The sequence below is a fragment of the Anolis carolinensis genome, chromosome 6 (genome assembly GCF_035594765.1).
Source record: "Anolis carolinensis isolate JA03-04 chromosome 6, rAnoCar3.1.pri, whole genome shotgun sequence".
Taxonomy (NCBI): Eukaryota; Metazoa; Chordata; class Lepidosauria; order Squamata; family Dactyloidae; genus Anolis; species Anolis carolinensis.
The window spans coordinates 23,060,175-23,078,843 of record NC_085846.1 but is presented as its reverse complement, the minus strand read 5'-3'; the positions used below and the strand labels follow the sequence as shown (position 1 = coordinate 23,078,843).

The window sequence follows — 18,669 nt, the reverse complement described above, 5'->3', positions numbered from 1 at the left end:
CTGCATTGAACTGGGTTATATGAGTTTACACTGCCATATAATGAAGTTCAACACAGTTAAACAGCATTATATGGCAGTGTGAATGAAGCCAGAGACAATTCCCCCAAGGTAAAAGAAGGCATGCATGTGTGACAAATCTCCCACAGTTCAAATTAAATGAGAGAAAGAGAGCAGAACGCTAATCTTGTAATGTATAGGGGCAAGTTTAAGAGACTAGGAAATTAGGGTGAAATTTAAGGGAAGTACAGCAACCAACAGTGAAGCTGGGGAGGGTGAAAATATGCCAGGAAAGATTTTTTAAAAAGAATGCAGGGGAAGTGAGGGGACTACCAACAGTAAAAAGGAATATCCTTTCAGAGTAATATACACTAAATATTCAAAGCACAGACTCTCTATTTCAGAATTCTACAAGGCAATATCCTTGCTCAATTCCCTAATGTTTATATAGAGTTTGACGGAGTTGATTATGGGGACTATAGCTCTCAGAATCCCACATCCAAGATAGCAAATGGCCATGCTGGCTAAAGAATTATAGAACAATAATCCCTTACTCCTCTCCCTTTTGCAAGTTCTGTGCAAGACCAGAACAGCCAAAAACCTTTGGGATATAAACAGCTCAACTTCCATCCTAAACAACCTCCTGCCAATGCTTTTCGTTAGCCCATGTCTAAAGTCTCTAAAATGTGCCATGACCAAATTTTAAAAATGATTAAAAAAAAACTTGGCATGAAAAATTGTGACAAAATCTTAAGTCTATTGTACTTCTGATTGTTGGGCTGTTGTCAAAGGCAGCAGAGTAAGGCTAGTAAAAAGAAAAAAAGAGCGAGAGAAAAACCCTGGTAAGCTTATTTTTTAAAAAAATTTGTTTTAGATCAGGTATGGGAAACATATGGCCCTACAAATGTTGTTGGACTACAACTCCCAGCGTTCTTCATTATTGGCTTGTGGACAAGTGTATTATTCCCACTCTAGATTTAGATATATGATACTCTAGGTCTCATTCAATATCTATTAATTAGTAACTGTAGAACACACTAATTATTTAATACCTTTTCTTAGTCATTAGATACATAAAAGAGAGTAAGGGATGATCATAACCACTTTACAGAAAACTTCAAACTTTGAGATGGCGAGATCTGATACAATGATTCAAGTGCAACGCATTTGTCATTTAGTTGTTAAAATACTGGATCAGAACCGGGGACAACAGATTAAAGCAACAAATTAACAACATATTAACAACTGAATAACGGTGGCTAATCTTTCCATCTAATCTACTTCACAGAGTTGGTGTATCAAAGTGATAGTACGGAATCGCTGATACCATGCCAAGCTTCTCAGAAGTGGTATTGGATCAAAATATACCAATTTGACCTACCATAACTACAATCCCTGTATTTTTCACTGCCCATTAAAATTTGTCGAAATATAATACAAAGGTGTCTAAACCCCACAGGAATAATGTTCTGTTCATTAGAATCTGTCAGAAAATAATGGGTAGCTATCTAAAATGTACAGGAATAATGTATAATGAAGGCTTCTTGTGATCTAAATTCATACTACTCAGTATGGTGAGCCATATGCTGGTACTTGTCCCTGAAGATAACCAGGAAAGAAAGGAACTGTTAAAGAATAGAATAGAATAACTTTATTATCATTGTACATTTAACAACGAAATTAAATGCTTTCCCCAGCATACATCAGAAAACAACACACCCATCACTCCACACTCCAGCCACCACAGCACAGCCCTCAATGCTACATCAATGGGAAACCATGAAGTTCAATATAGTTACAGCTCTAGGATAAAAGCTATCTCTCAGTCTATTTGTCCTTGTCTTTCTCATCCTATACCATCTGCCAGAGGGTAATAGTTCAAAAAAAGAATATGTTGGGTGAGACGGGTTCCTTAAGAAGTTCTGAGCTTTCTTAAGGCTCCGGAACTTATAAAGTTCTTCCAAAGAGGGAAGAGGGCAACCAATAATTCTCTGTGCAGTCATGGTGACCTTTTGGAGTGCCTTCCTATCTGCCACCATGTAGTTACCAAACCAATAACTAATGGGCACAAATATGGTGCTTTAGGGGGGGTGGGGTAGATGCCAGTTCCTTGCATCAGATACATAGCTGAAGAAGGAGCTGGCGTAAATAAGGAATCATAATCCAAATACAATTGTTATTGCTTCCTATTTTTCTTCTGACTGAGGATATTGAGATAGTGGTCAAAACTGGGCCAAAAGGGATTGCCCCATAGAATGAGAGCTTGTATAGACTGTCTTCTCCTATATTGAATTCCATGGTTTCGCATTGATGTGGCATTGGGGGTTATGCGGTGGTGGTTGGAGTGTGGAGGGATGAGTGTGTTGTTTGTTATGTGTTCTAGGGAAAGCATTTAATTTCATTGTACAGTGTACAATAACAAAGCTATTCTATTCTTCTGCCACATGAGCTTGTCACTCAGAGAGTTGAAATGACAATTGAGTCCCTCTTAGGGTTTCTTCAGTTCTGTGTATAATCTCATCCCTATTTTATAGGTGGATAGATCAAACAGGTGCCTGGGGGGGGGGGGGGGCTGGGGTCTCTCATATGGTAGGCTGAGGCATCCAATTCTAGAAACAGATACAGAGGAGCAGAAAGTAGACAAAGCTGTTTGTGGCATGCAATCTTTCCTACTAAATATCCTAAATTAGCTTGTTCCTTCCGGTACAGTGAAAGATGTTTTTCCTTCACTGGTGCTTCCTGGTTACTTTCTGAACATGAAATAGGGGTGGGAGGCAGGATCTAAGCCTCAGGAAGCAATATGTCTGAACATTTGGTTGAGCTGTAGCTACCAAGCAATACCAGATTTTTAAAGTCTGACAGAAATTGCGAGAAAGCATACCAGACTGAGGTGGATGCCTTCTTAACCTCTTGCTGGCATTACAGCTGCACTCCACCTTGGATGTCTGGCCTGAGACCACAATATAGTTCATGTATGAAACTATCCTCCCCGTCAGTATAGGATTGTGGGATCACATTACACAGAAGCTGTACATTTCAGCTCCAGAATCAACATGGACATCCTGTGGCCTTCTAGTAACCATTCTTTCCTCAGTGCTGGAATTTGGCTGTTGGAGATTGTAATTTCATTCGGTCTTAGAAATATGGCTTTGCTATAATTCAACTAAAAGTCAAAACAGAGTCTATTTCTGGGGTTCTACAATAGGTGGGCTAGACGCAACATCGACATGCTAGGATATGGATTTAAGATGTATAGCAAGGCACGATGTTCTCCTAGGCAAAGTATGGAAGGTACTTAAATGGCAAATGGTGGAAACAGTGGGGAAAAGATCTGGATATCCCACAGAGTTTGCACTATACCCTTTCTAAGCTAGCCTGCTGCTTTCAGGTACAGCAGGACCTGTGCCATGCCAGTGATAGCGATGTGATTTTACATTTTTGTTTGGCAAAAAGAGGATGAGACTGGCTGGCCCACGAGTTCCTATTTTGAAAAGAAAGCACAGAGAGACAATGAAAAGGACACAGAGAGGAGAAAGATATTTTCTCAACCTGTCAAGGCAATTAGGAAAGTATGGAAATTTAGGAGCAAAGGAACTTGAAAACCTTCTGATAAGACATTCTTTTGTTTAATTTCAAAGAAGTATTCATGGCTAATTTTATGTTAATTTCCTGTTATCTGGATTATTCCTGATGAATAGATATAGATAACATAACAGGAATTATATGTTAAGACCTCAAGAAGAAATCAGCAAACAATATAAAAATTTATCTTGGTTTCAATACATGCAAATAAAGGAATCTATATATATAAATGAGTGATGGCATCATGGCGACCCACAAAACAACAAAACTACAGGCCCCCCAACCTCGAAATTTGACAACACAATCCATCATCCATGCCTCTAGGTTGATACAACAAAAAGAAAAGAAAAATAAAGTCCTAATTAGAGGGAGAGCAATAATTGTTTTTAACCAATTGTTGCCAGTTTAGAGGGCTAATCTCTGCCCACTTGGTCTCCTAGCAACCAACTCAGTCCAGGGGACAGCCAGGGTTCAGTTAGGGGACAGGCAGATTTAGGCCTCACTTAGTCTTATTCCACAGATTATCTAATTTGCACTGGATTATATGGCAGTGTAGATTCAAGGCACTTCCACACAGCTATATAACCCATTTATAATCTTATATTATCTGCTTTGCACTGGATTATCTTGACTCCACACTGCCATATAATCCACTTCAGTGTGCATTTTATCCAGGTGGGTAGAAGGGGCCTCATATAATCCAGTTCTAAGCAGATAATATAAGATACTTTATTTCCCATACCACCATACTTCGCCACAGCAACGCGTGGCTGGGCACAGCTAGTACTATAATAAAGATAAGAGATTAGGATTTATGGAAAAGGATTCTATATGGGATAAAATAATACAATTGGAAAAGAAAGAAATTACCAAGATATATAAGACCTTACTACAATGGTCTCTAGAGACAGAAGTTGTGAAAGAATGCATGACAAAATGGACTCCGCATGTAGGACACCCGATCAAAGTGGAAGATTGGGAAAGGTGCTGGAACAAAAAACTCAACTATAAATACGCATTCCACCTCAAGGAAAATTGGTACAAGATGATGTACCAGTGGTATATCACACCCCAGAAATTGGCCACATGTTACAAGAACATACAAGAAAGGTGTTGGAAATGTGAATCACATGTGGGATCGTTTTACCACGTGTGGTGGACTTGCGAGGGAGCAGCAATTAACCATTGGCGAAATATTCATAGAAAGATTGAGGCAATATTAAAGACCAGAATTCTAATGAACCCAGAATACCTCCTCTTAGGAATGACTAATTTTGAAACAGACAGAAACAAAATGTACTTTTCAACTATTTGGTAACGGCAGCAAGAATGGTGTATGCTAGAAAATGGAAACAGAAAGAAACCCCATCAACAGATGAATGGCTACTCAAAGTATTGGACATCATGAATATGGACAATTTAACTCGACAGCTGAAAAATAACCAGGGAATACTAAGGAAAATAATGAATTGGACATTAGTTATAAAACATATATGAAAGAAAAAAATGAAAATGATAATCGAATTAAAAAGAAGATACATGGGAGATGGATCCACATGTTGAATCAGACTAAAGGGAGGTATAAGAAACACAAAAAGAGGACTTTAAGAACATGTAAAACCCAGATAAGAGAGAATGGAGGTCAACAAACTACCCCTTCTTACCTTTCCCTCTGCCCACTACTTCCCTTACTTCATTCCCAGCACTCCCACTCACTACCCATCCCCTAGCCCTCCTTTCCCCTTGCAACCTTTTTTTCTTTTTTCTTTTTAAATTCATTTTTCTCTTCTTCCCTCTCTTTTTATTACTTTGATTTAGCTTTTCTTTGTTTTAAATTTACTTTTACCCTACTGTAAAAAAACTCTCAACAAACATAATTTAAAAAACATTCTTGTTCAGATTGCTGTACTTTGGGGAACAACTATATCGTAGAACATCTTTTTCAAGGGTCCCCCCCTCCATTCTGCAAAACACCAAAAAATAAAGTCTGATTAATTTCCTATATTTATAATGGTTTTTCTTAATTCCAAAATTCACCAAAACACCAGTATGGAAGTAACATTCAACCGTCACTTCAGCCACCTTCTGCAAATGGAATGAGAAAAATCAATTTTTGTCCTTGCGCTCAGGGAATAAAATGTCCAGAACTTGTCCAAGGGTGAAAATAAGACCCCATCTACCCTGCCCTATAAAATCCAGATTATCTATTTTGAACTGGATTATATGGCAGTGTAGATCCAGCCTACTATGGCCCTCTAAAATGGCCAAATGTAAGGGATGCTGTTAGGAAGTTCAACAACATCTGACGATACACACAACTCAGCCCTTGAAAGAATAATAGCCCATTTTCAAAGAATTGAGAGTTTTTGGCTGTTTTGTCGTTGGACAATGCTAATCCAAGGGGACATATTCATCAACAACAAACACATTATACTTTCTTCACCTGCTGGCTGGAGGTGTCATCATCATCATCATATTCAGACCAAACTGACTTGATGGGGGGCAGGGGTGCGCTTCTTTCGCCGGCTGCTCCCCCAGGAGGACTGCCATCATCCGTGGATTCATTTTCTGTGGTGGAGTCATCACGTTCTCCATCAGTCAGGTTCAGCAGAGAAACATTGGTGCAGGCAGAAGACCGCTTCAAGTTGAGCTTGGAGTTTTCACTGGCCAAGTGTGGTTCAACACTGGAGTAGAGAAAACGGCATGTAAATCAGCCACTTGCTCCCTCTTCTCTACCCTCCAACATTTCCCAGGATCAATTAACTTAAGAATGTGGTCCTAAGCGCACTTCCCTAGATGTAAGCTCGAAACCAGTAGTTCTCAACCTGTGGGTCCCAGGATGTTTTGGCTTTCAACTCCTAGAAATCCTAACGGCTACTAAACTGGCTGGGATTTCTGGGAGTTGTAGGCCAAAACATCTGGGGACCAACAGGTTGAGAATCACTGCTCTAAACTGATGTTTAGCAAACATCATTCCTAAAACCAGAATGTCGTGATGTTGCTTCCCTCTTTTTCTTCATTTGGGCTGAGATGGCGAATGCAAGAAAAAAAAGAAAAGGGGGGAACTCGGCTTGGAAACTGAGAACACCTTCCCCAGAGTTAGAGATGAGCACTATCTCCAAAGCCGGAAATGAAAGGAGAAGACTTTGCCTTAGTTTGTGTATGTGTCTCATTGTATTGTAACAAGCCATTTAATGTTTGGTTTTATCTGTTTACACTGTAATTCACTCTGAGTTCCCACACGGAGAAGGGCAGAATATAAAGTGTTGTTGTTGTTGTTGTTGTTGCTTTTGTTATTATTATTATTATTATACTACCAAGATGTATTTTAGTATATGTATTTCATGGTATTGAGTTTTATCTAGGTATTTTAACTGTGTTGCACCCTGCCTTGAGCCATAAGAAGAGACAGCTAACAAAGTTATTCAGATTTATTTATTGTTATTATTACCTATGCAATTTTAAACCATGAACTTATATTCTATTAGTATTGTGTCTTAATCTTTGTACTACCGATATGTCTTTTAATATACGTATTTTAGGTTATTGTTTTTTAGCTAGGTATTTTAATTGTGTTGTGTCCCAACTTGAACTGTGAGAAGAGGCAGGTAACAAATTATTATTATTATTATTATTGTTAACAATAATGCAATTTTAAACTATGAATTTACATTCTATTAGCAGTTTAGTATACGTACGTATATCATGTTATTTTATCTAGGTATTTTAACTGTGTTGTGCCCCACCTCAAACTGTGAGAAGAGGCAGGTAACAAAATAATAATAATAATAATAATAATAATAATAATAATAATAATAATAAAAACTTCAAAGACTCTAGCAGAAACCAGTGCAGGTGGTCCCAGTGGTGATGGGCACACTGGGTGCCGTGCCAAAAGATCTCAGCCAGCATTTGGAAACAATAGACATTGACAAAATTACGATCTGTCAACTGCAAAAGGCCACCCTACTGGGATCTGCACGCATCATCCGAAAATACAGTAGAATCTCACTTATCCAAGCCTCGCTTATCCAAGCTTCTGGATTATCCAAGCCATTTTTGTAGTCAATGTTTTCAATATATCATGATATTTTGGTGCTAAATTCATAAATACAGTAATTACAACATAACATTACTGTGTATAGAACTACTTTTTCTATCAAATTTGTTGTATAACATGAGGTTTTGGTGTTTAATTTGTAAAATCATAACCTAATTTGATGTTTAATAGGCTTTTTCTTAATCCCTCCTTATTATCCAAGATATTCTCTTATCCAAGCTTCTGCCGGCCCGTTTAGCTTGGATAAGTGAGACTCTACTGTACATCACACAGTCCTAGACACTTGGGAAGTGTTTGACTTGTGATTTTGTGAAATCCAGCATATCTATCTTGTTTGCTGTGTCATACAATAAAATAATAATAATAATAATAATAATAATAATAATAATAATAATAATGCAATTTTAATCTATGAATTTACATTATATTAGCATTGTGTCTAAGTCTTTGTACTACTGATATGTCTTTTAATATATGTATTTCATGGTACCGTGTTTTATCTAGGGATTTTAACTGTGTTGTGCCCCACCTCAAACTGTGAGAAGAGGCAGGTAACAAAATAATAATAATAATAATAATAATGATGCAATTTTAAACTATGAATTTACATTATATTAGCATTGTGTCTAAGTCTTTGTACTACTGATACGTCTTTTAATATATGTATTTCATGGTACTGTGTTTTATCTAGGGATTTTAACTGTGTTGTGTCCCACCTTGAACTGTGAGAAAAAAGCAGGTAACCAAGTATTATTATTGCCTTCTCCCTCCGGGTGCCCCAAATAGCGCATGGCACCCCACCTCCACCCCCTTCCTTCCCAGGGCTCCCACCCATGGAAAGAGACAGCCTTCTTCTTCTTGGGGAAGGCTTTGGTGCCACTAGGCTTGCTCCCCAGTTGCTCCTTGCTTCCATGGGGTCGACTGCAGGCCCACGGCGGGGTGTCCCCAGCCTCGTTGATCTCCTTGGACTGCCAAATAGTCTTCACCACAAAGCTGGACATCGCTGGGTTCAGCATTGAAAATCCGGCTCAAAACGTGGGTTTCCTTTCCGATGCTATCCTGAGGGATATCGACCATCTCTGAGCCAACTGGCTCTCCAAGGAGAGCAAGGGGTCTCCCAGCTGCACTCTATGGTATCACAACCGTCGCCATGGCGCCGAAGGTCACATGACTTCTCCAAGATTCCATCATGGCTTTTGCCACCAAGGTTCTACGTTGTCAGAGCAGCTTTTAGAGGAAATGGGTCCAAGGCCATAATGCTGGATGAGAACGCATCTCTACAGTATACTGTAAAATGAATGGTCTGGCATCACTTATTGCTACAGGCTCAAGGCTATGGAATTGCGGGAGTTATAGTTTGGCGAGGCCCTAGCACTATTCAGCAGAGAAGGCTAAAGACCTTGTAAAACTACAGCTTACACAATTCCATAGCGCTGAGCCATGGCAGTTGAAGTGATGTCAAACTACATTCATTCTACAGTGTGTAGATGCACCCTTTGAATATACCCTTTGAATGCAGAATGGTGTGTATTTTAATATGCGTATTTATAAAATTTTTGAAAGGCATTGCAGACTAATTCAACCAGAGAAGTCAGCCATAGCAGCCATAGCATACAATGATTATGTGTTTCGAACTATGTTGTAACCCGCCTCAAGCCATGAGGACAGGCGGGTAAGAAATAAAACTATTATTATTATTACTGTTGTTGTTGTTGTTGTTGTTATACCAATATAGCATCCCCTTGATGCTACAAAAAGTTCAATTTGGGGTTTAAAGGGAGTGCAGTACACTAAACCCCAATTGTTTTAATAAAACAAACCAGAATCATCTTGCTGGCTTTTTCACTTCCATTTTAAAAATCCACACCACATGTGTCAAAATCTGGTTTTCCATGTCATTTTATGTGACTTTCCAGATGCTGGTCATCTGGAAGGCTCTTCTGTTTAGTCAGGAGAGTGGGGTTTGGATTTAGATACAAGGCTTGTGGACAGGCCTGTAGCCAGGATTTTGATTTGGGGGTGGGGGTTGTTCTTGGGGGGGGGGGCTGAGTCTGAGTGAGAGAGGATCTACCCTAGCAAACCTTTTGTATCGTTATCCCAATACCCCCATGTATATGAGATATATTGAGCATGGTGATCAGATCATGATATGAAAAAACATAACAGTTTAAATAATAAATGTAAGGCCTTCTTGCGGACCACCCTGAGAATTTCGGGGGCGGGGGGGGGGGGGGCTGAAGCCCTTCAAGCCCCCCCTCCCCCCGGCTACATGCCTGCTTGTGGATATGATGTCTGCCTTTAAAATGCCCTTTAGCCTTTCCCCAACCTCAGAACCACAAGTGCTGTTGGGTTGCCATTCCCATTATCCTCAGTCCGCATAGCAGATAATTAAAAGTGATGGGAGTTGTCATTCAATAAGATCTGGAGACTCAAACTGAGTAAAAAGAAAAAGAGCACCTACCATCAAGTCAAAAAGTTATAGTGAGCCTTCTGTATGTAAGGATTCTCTGTTCATGGATTCAATGACCCTTTCAAGGCAACCATAAGGCTAATGTGGCGCTTAATGTAAATGAGTTTGACACTCCTGATCCACACATATCCAATCATGGGGCATCCCACAATGGGTTCTCAGTGCCAAAATTTGAAGATTCAGTGCCATCAAAATCTCAAATCTGGCTGCAATGTCATGCCTATACACCTGCTAGGAATGCCAATTATTGTGGAATTATAGAGTCGGAGGAGACCACAAGGGCCATCCAGTCCAACCCCATTCTGCCATGGAGGAATACACAATCAAAGCATTCCCAACAGATGGCCATCCAGTCTCTGCTTAAAAACCTCCAGAGAAGGAGGCTCCATCACACTTCGAGACAGTATATTCCACTGCCGAACAGCTCTTACCATTAGGAAGTACTTCCTAAGATTTGTTTCTGCACAGGCTGATGTAAATGAGCACTATTAATGCACTTCACCCTATGCCTCTGCATTTAAGAGGAACAGATTTCCCTGGTAAACATAACTGCTTTGACAGAAAACAACATTCCCCTGCTCTCTATATCTGACAAAGTAACTACTGTAGATGAAGATCAAAAGCTTGTTTGCTTTGCAAACTAAGAACCAAAATATACATGACAGCACCCATAGATAAACAATTTCCCCATTTAAATACTTCTTGCAAAACCTGTCATATAAAAACATCCTCACATTGCGAGTTAACTCCTTTGAGTTTTGAACAAGGAACACCAGCCGATTCTGATGCTATGTTATTTTTTCATGGGAATGGGTTGATTCAGGGTGCATCTACACTGTAGAATTAATGTAGTTTGGCATGATTTTAATTTCCATGGAATCCTGAGAGTTGTAATTTTGGTGCTACCTAAAACTGACTAATTCTTCTTTTAATAAAGATCTCCCTACTTAAGTAATATTGGGAATGATAATGTCAAAATATTACTATTATTGTAAATAAGTATATTGATTATAATACGTATATTATTATTGTTATTATTGTGTTGTTGAAGGCTTTCATGGTCGGAATCAATGGGTTGCTGTGACTTTTCCGAACTGTGTCGCCATGCTCCAGGAGCATTCTCGCCTGATGTTTCACCCAAATCTATGGCAGGAATCCTCACAGGTTATGAGATTTGTTGGAAACTAGGCAAGTTGGATTTATATATCTGTGGAAAGTCCAGGGTGGGAAAAATAACTTTTGTCTTTCTGAGGCAGGTGTGAATATTGCAATTGATCACCTTGATTAGCCTTTAATGGCTTTGCAGATTCAATGGCTTTTCTGTGTTGTCTGACATGGTGGTTGTTAGAGTGGTCCAGCATTTCTGTGTTCACACAGAGAAGCCACTGAAATCCAGAAGCATGTAAACAATTTAAACAGAAAGGAGGAAACCATGAAAATGAACAAAATCTGGCTACCAGTATTAAAAAACTCTAAAATCAGGACAATAAAAAACAACACTCTGAAAACAGGAAATTCCAGACATGAAACAATCAGGGCCAGCTAACACCTCCCAACAAAGGATTCCCGCTGGCAGGAATCAGCCAGGCATTGAAGCTGCAATGCTTTTAAATGCTAATAAAGGTGATTAATTGCAACATTCACACATGCCTCCAACAGACAAGAGTTCTTTCTCCACTCTGGACCTTCCACAGAGATATAAACCCCACTTGCCTAGTTAACAGACCTCACAACCTCTGAGGATGCCTGCCATAGATGTGGGCAAAACGTCAGGAGAGAATACTTCTGGAACATGGCCATACAGCCCGGAAAACCCACAGCAACCCATTTTTATTATTAAATACTACTTCTAAAAACATCAACAATACATTTAGAAGAATTAATCGTACATTTAGATTAGAAGAACTCGAACCACATGGTGGAGGGATTTGAATCCATGCCTTTCCATCCTTTTACATTTCTCGCTTGCGCCTATTGGCCCAAACCTCGTGACGTCATCTGCCTCTCCCAGCCCAGTCTCCAAGTCTCCTCTCCCTTATGTTCCTTTTGCCGCCGTTCCGCTGTCACCTCTTTTAACCAATAAAAAGAAGCCTGCGGCTTGAATGACAAGGGGCTCTTTCTCCAATAAGAACCCAGAAGAAGTGTTGACTGTTCGTCAGTGGGGCGGGAACTAAGCTTGCTGATTTCGCAAGAAGCAGGAGAGAAAAAGGGCGGGATATCCCTTGAAGGACATTCCCCAGCACCACTAAGAAGAAGAGATTGGCTACCAAGGGGCGGGGAGGGAAAGAACTATAGGCGGGATATATCTTAACCTACGCCCAATGGAAAATGCAGTTCGGCAGGGGACTTATTTGACATAAGGGGCCTGGCGGAGCCAATAGGGAGAGAAATAGGCGGGATTTAATTCTCTCTGCCAATCATGCTTTGCCTTCGGTCAATAGGAACGGGGATGGACTTAACAGGCGGGGTCTCAAGCCAATTGGATACAAAATCGCCTACGACAGACGCAGCGAGTGGCCAATGGGATTCCCCCTGGTCGGTTCGGTGCTGCTGGGCCAGGTTTCGGGCGCGGAGCGGAACGGAGCGTCGCCGGGGTCCCGATCCTCCACCGCCACCATGCCGGCCGTTTCCAAGGGAGACGGGATGCGGGGCCTGGCCGTATTTATCTCCGATATCCGAAACTGTGAGCAACTGGAGAAGGCTGGAGGAGAAGGGAGGGGCCGTTGAAAAGGAGGGGTCGGGCCGAAGGGAGGACTCGGAAAGGGGCCTCGGGTGGGATCGCGGCTGTGAGGGAGGCAGGAAACCGGTTGGCTGCGGGGCAAGGCCATGGAGGGCCCTGGGGAGGGGTTCTTTCGGCCCCCTTGGCTCCAGTGTAGAGGCCCCTGGGTAAAGGATTGTGGGGGCATCTACACTGTGGAGTTAATCCAGTTCGACTCCACTTTCACTGCCATGGCTCAGAGTTATGGGACCCTGGGAGTTGTAGTTTGGCGAAGCACCAACACTCTTTTTGGCATACCTTGTGAAACTACAGCTCCCAGGATACCATAACACTGAGCCATAGGAGTCCCACGTTTTTGCTAAACTAGTTTTACAACTGTGCCTACACTGCAGAATTATAGCTCTTTTAGCACTGCTTTCACTGCCATGGGATTCTGGGAGTTGCAGTTTGTTGGGGCACCAGAGCTATCTGACAGGGAAAGGTAAATGCCTTAGAAGGGTACAACCCTCCAGGACTGTATAGCATTGAGTGATGCAATTAAGTGTGAGGTCAAAACTGCATTAATTCTACAGTGTGGATATAGTTCAGGCTGACTGGCTGGCAAGGGGAGATTTGACTAAGGCAGGCATGAGCAAACTCTTTTCCAAATTGATTCCAATAAACTGCCTTGTTATCACTGACTTCTAAGCCCAACATATCACCTTAGAGGAGGCATGGGCAAATTTTGGCCCTCCGGGTTTTTGAACTTCAACTCCGACAATTCCTAACAGCCAGTAGCTTGTCCATGCCCTGATCTACACTATAGAAATAATGCAGTTTGGAACCACTTTAACTACTGTATAATGCAGTTTGAACTACATTGTGTGGTCATTGGTCAGGCATGGACAAACTTTTGTCCTCTGGGTGTTTTGGACTGCAGCTCTCCCAATTCCTAATGGCCGGTAGGCTGTTAGGAATTGTGGGAGTTGAAGTCCAAAACATCCGAAGGGAGTCCCTGCGGGGACATAGGGCGGAATATAGCGTTGTTGTTGTTGTTGTTATAGCAGAGCAGTTTATTGGAACTAACTTGAAAAAGAGAGTGAGTTGTGGGGTGCCAATGTGGAAGATGGGTGTTGTCTGGCTGCAAACTGTGGCCTCATCTCCACTGACTATTTAATGCAGTTTCGAACCGGTATTGAAGAAAGTGGTTTCGCCATGCAGATGTTTACAGAAAAGAAACCCTGGAACCAGTGTGAGATCTAGAGGGTGATAAGACAAACCACGCAAAGGGTTTTTTTCCACACACTTTTGGGAGACTTTGTTGTCTTGCCGCTGCAGTTTGACTCTAGCTCTGAATTGCATTAAATGGTCAGTGCGGAATGGGGCCTGTGTGGAGGTGAACTAGGGAATGGGTGCTGGAGAATATTTATTTATTTACAGCATTTATATTCCGCCCTTCTCACCCCGAAGGGGACTCAGGGCGGATCACATTACACATATAGGCAAACATTCAATGCCTTTTAACATAGAACAAAGACAAGACAAACATAGGCTCCGAGCGGGCCTCGACCTCATGTTGTGGTCCTGGTCATGACCTCCTGGTCAGAGAATATGAAGAGTAGCAAAGGAGGAAGGGGCATGAGAACCATGTTTAAATATTTGAAAGGATGTCATCTTGACAAGCAGGCAAGTTTTGTTTTCAAATGATTGAAAATGAAGACCTTCCTGACTATGAGAGCTGTTCAACAATGGAACTCTCTCTTAGTGGGATGGAGTCTCCTTCTCTGGAGGCTTTTAAACAGAAGTTGGATGGTCATCTGTCAGGAGTGCTTTGATTATGTATTCCTGCATGGCAGGGGGGTTAGACTGGATGTTTGTTCAGGTATGGGTTTCAATACCCTCCTTCATTCCCATGTCCGCACAACAAGGGCATCCAAAAATAGATGGACACATTCCATAGTATGAATTACTTTTCTTGGGAAGTATTTGTGTTGGAGCTGTACAAATATAGAGGGTTAAAGGTGATCTTCATCAATTGGCACCCAGGGCTTGGACTGATATTGTTGAGAGCAAAGTAAGAAACAAGTATTTACATCCTGTGTACAAAAAGCAAGGGGGAAAAATATACTGAATTCTGCTTGGAGAACACAAAATAAATTAGAGAGGTTCCTAGCTGCTGTGAATCAATTTTTCTCTCTCTTCCCCCCCTCCCCCCCAATGCATATCAGGTAGAGCCTAATGGACCATATAATTCCTATAAGGATCATCCATTTGTCTTAAGAGCAAATGGATGATCCTGATAGGAAGTATATGTTCATAGCTGTCAGCATTATGTGGTATTGGAAAAAAAGATTGGCAATCACTGGGCTTAATAAGTAAGTATAAATAGGAACCTTGTCATTTTTCAGTTTGCCTCTGCAGTAATAGGAAAGATGCTAGTGGTGATTGAAAGGATGAAGATGTTACATTTCAAATCCAGGAGATCTTCATTCAGTGCCAAGTCTTTCTTTCTAGGCTTTTGTGGGGGCGTTCAAGTGTGGCCAAAAGTGTTTCTTTCCGTTAGTTTTCCCTACTTCCTTCTCAAGAATCCTGATCTTCCCCTCCACCCCACCCTTCCTCTCTTTGGCTCACACACTCACAGTGTTGTGCAACATCGAGTTTTTGCAAAGATTGTACATGAAACCAATAGGGTGATTGCCAGTGTGTGGCTCTCCATGGATAGCAGTCTTCAGGGCTAATTTCAAACAGTCCTTTTTAGACTTTGATCCTACCGTAGTTTATTCTTCTCCCTCTCCCACCACCCAAACATCCCTGGGGGAGAAAGTCAATCTGAAAGCAAAAGCCATCCTAGAAACTATACACAAACTGAATGTACAGAGGGTGTGGGAAATTGTAATTATGTCATGGGTTGGAGCAGGCTTAAGATAACTTCACTGCACTGGAATTTCAGGAAAAAGATGACTATGTTGTGATTTTGACGTAGCTTAAGACTATGTGAATCATTGCAAGGCCAATGGAGAGTATTATAGGCTCTTTTCTTGCAGTCCTGAGTGAAGATTGAGATTACCAAGCATGAAGTTGCTGTCTTGAAGTTGTCTTTGGCTTTTGTTGCTGGCCTCTGAAAATACTATTTTTGTGGGGATGGTAAGCTCAATGGTAGAACACACGCTTTGTATGTAAAAGATACCAAGTTCAGTCCCTATTATCAGAAATATTTTCTAGCCTGTGAACCTAAAGAGCTGCTTTCAGTCAAATTAGTACTAATATTGGGTGGCTGCACAGATAACAGTCCTGGAATAAGGTAATTCATATGTTCATCAGATTCTAGGCCAATGTTAGGCAGATCTCAGGCTTTTCTTAACTATTTTAGTATCTTTTGGAATTCCAAGCAATACCATTTGGAATCTGGAGCAAAAGATTCAAAAGAATTCCTTGCTCAGGGATTTGTTTCCAATGCATGAACAGAACTGACTTCACAGTCACACACAGGTGTTCATGCCTTGAAAGCCTAAGCTTCATTCCAACAGTATAATTTAGGGGAATGTGGAGAGAGTATTGTTTTTCACCACAAGGAGTCAAGGGTCTTTGTCAGTCTGCGGGAAAACAGCCAGACATCAACCTAGTGATCCAGATGTTCATTCTGTCTTCTACTTTAAAACTGCAAGAGCATATCCCAGCTCAAATCTCTACTTGGGACTCTTTCTGATGATCTTTGACATTGTTATAAATTTCACATGCTTGCCTTTCACTCTTTATCACTTAGAGCAGGCATCCTCACACTGCGGCCCTCCAGCTATTTGGGCTTCCAACTCTCAGAAACCCTAGCCAGATTGATCAATGGTCCAGAATTCTGGGAGTTGGAGGCCCAAACAGCTGGAGAGCCGCAGTTTGAGGACCCCTGACTTAGAGGTTCCAATGTCTTGACAGTTTTGCTCCAGAGGAAAAAATGCCACAGCTGGTTTCTTGAGAGTGATACATGCCCCTCCAGTCGTGTTGCCCTAAAATGGCCAACTTTGGCGGAAGTTCTTTTAGCTATGTAAAAGGACATAATTTTTTGGTACAGCTTGCCATTCAAATCTAACAAAGGCTGTGATATCTGCCAAAATCCTTTTGTGGATATAACTATGAAAGGTGCAAAAAAACTTTGTCCACCTTGGCAGCTGGCCATTCTAGTCCTGGAAAAGTCTAGATCTCTGTTTGTAAAAATTGCCCATTCACCTGCCATTTCCAGTTGCCAAACAAGCACAGAATACAGGTGGGGTGAGATTAAATAATAGAACAAAGATGTGAAACCACTTTGTAATTTCAATGTGCTATTAGTTATAAGAGGTTGGTATGTTTGTGAGGTCTCTGAGCAGTGTTTCCTGAGGCCTTATATTTGATATTTTGTGATGGGCTGTTGCATGGAAGATGTTTGAGTCACGAATGTCTGTTCTCCTGAAAAGACAGCAGTGTATGTTGGTGGTTGTGGGGGTGGAGAGAATTTCAAATATGTTTAAAAGGAACAACAGTTCAGGCTGGGCTCTCCCTTTCTAGCACCAGTGAATGCAGTTGACAGCAGCCAAGGAAGCGTTGAGAAATGTGTGGGCATTGCAGTGTCTGAGCCAGAGAGAAGGCTGAGTCCTGGTGCCACTTTACTCAGAGACGTAGGAGTCTGTTCCGGTGTGAATGCATGAGGCTTACAGGCTGTAGACCTGTGAACTCTTGAATTTTATAATAGGCCCCTTTTGTAGCTTGGGTATTTCAGGCAGGGGGTTATACTAGGTGGCTCTTGTGGTCTCTTCCAACTCTATGATCCTATGATTCTAGATCCTGTAGAGGTGAGGCTAGGAAGCTGTGGGCAAGTCTGGATGAAAGATCACTGGAAGTGGCTCTTTGTAAAATCTTGGGATATTGCAAATACACTCATTTCACATACTTTTTGCCTTTCCACGTTAACAGTTTCCCTCGTATATACCAACGTGTCACTATTAAGCATCCAGTCATCTTCTGATTGGAGTGATGGATTATCATATAAAGCCATGGCACAGGAACTTGTATGGCCTACCAGTTGTTGTTAGGCTCTCACCTCCCATCAGGCTTTAGCAAGAACAGCTAGTGGTTGAAATGATGCAAACTGACTCTTTCAAAGAACTGTTCATGCTTTCAGTCTTTGTGAGGTTTGACAGTAAGTTGACAGTGCAGCAGAAGTAATCTTGATTGGATACTGTCCCAATAAACCCAAAGAAGACAGTATGTATATTGCATTTGTAGCCTTCTATTTGTGGCAGGTAAAAGAATGGGAGAATATATTTTAGGTCTGTCTCCGCTTTTAGTTGAAACATACAAAGGGGAGGTGTCAGTGAACACCGAGACCTTTCAGAAAAGAGCACCTTCTGTTGTTTCATATAAATACTTGTCTCCACCCAAAAGGTAACTCTCTAGCTATGCTTTAAGCTCAAAAATGGCTTAACAAACCAAGATATAAATAGGTAGAGTTCTTGAAGCTCATGCATCCCCTTTTATGGGAGCAGATAGAATAGCCAGGAAGAGTATAATGTCTCATGATGTCTGAAACCAGAATGAGAATTTAGTGACCCCAGATTAGCTGAAATTTATAAACCAAAAATCCTGAATTCTTTGGATTCTTAAACCATAATCATGAGTTCAGAATTCAGGAGAGTCTGTCCCCTTCCTGATCAGTCAAAAGGCAGGACAGAAAATAGGGATTCATTCCATGATGGATGGCATTGCATTTCCCCGGGTTCATTTCTTGGGTATTCTCCTGGATTCAACCTTGAACCTGGAAGCTCAGGTTTCAGTACTGGCCTGGAGTGCATTTGCACAATTAAGGCTTGTATGCCAGCTGCACCTATTTGTACA

At 41.2% G+C, this 18,669-nt stretch overlaps 2 protein-coding genes across 12 annotated transcripts in view; one reads left to right on the top strand and one right to left on the bottom strand.

Moving 5' to 3' along the window:
• Nucleotides 1-12,152, bottom strand: part of tsks (testis specific serine kinase substrate) — a 29,859-nt gene extending 17,707 nt beyond the window's left edge. For 2 of the 5 annotated variants that reach the window (XM_062983760.1, XM_008113608.3), the window contains exons 1-3: nucleotides 11,999-12,152; nucleotides 8,471-8,866; nucleotides 6,023-6,263 (exon numbers count right to left, since the gene is read on the bottom strand). In XM_062983760.1, coding sequence (XP_062839830.1) covers nucleotides 6,023-6,263; nucleotides 8,471-8,655 — 426 coding nt within the window. In that variant the 5' untranslated portion in view covers nucleotides 8,656-8,866; nucleotides 11,999-12,152. The remainder of the gene's footprint in view (nucleotides 1-6,022; nucleotides 6,264-8,470; nucleotides 8,867-11,998) is intronic. The other 3 variants (XM_008113607.3, XM_008113606.3, XM_008113604.3) reach the window with 3 other exon arrangements.
• Nucleotides 12,153-12,634: 482 nt separating this feature from the next.
• Nucleotides 12,635-18,669, top strand: part of ap2a1 (adaptor related protein complex 2 subunit alpha 1) — a 37,118-nt gene continuing 31,083 nt past the window's right edge. For all 7 annotated transcript variants that reach the window (XM_062957652.1, XM_062957650.1, XM_062957648.1 and 4 more), the window contains exon 1: nucleotides 12,635-12,792. In XM_062957652.1, coding sequence (XP_062813722.1) covers nucleotides 12,726-12,792 — 67 coding nt within the window. In that variant the 5' untranslated portion in view covers nucleotides 12,635-12,725. The remainder of the gene's footprint in view (nucleotides 12,793-18,669) is intronic.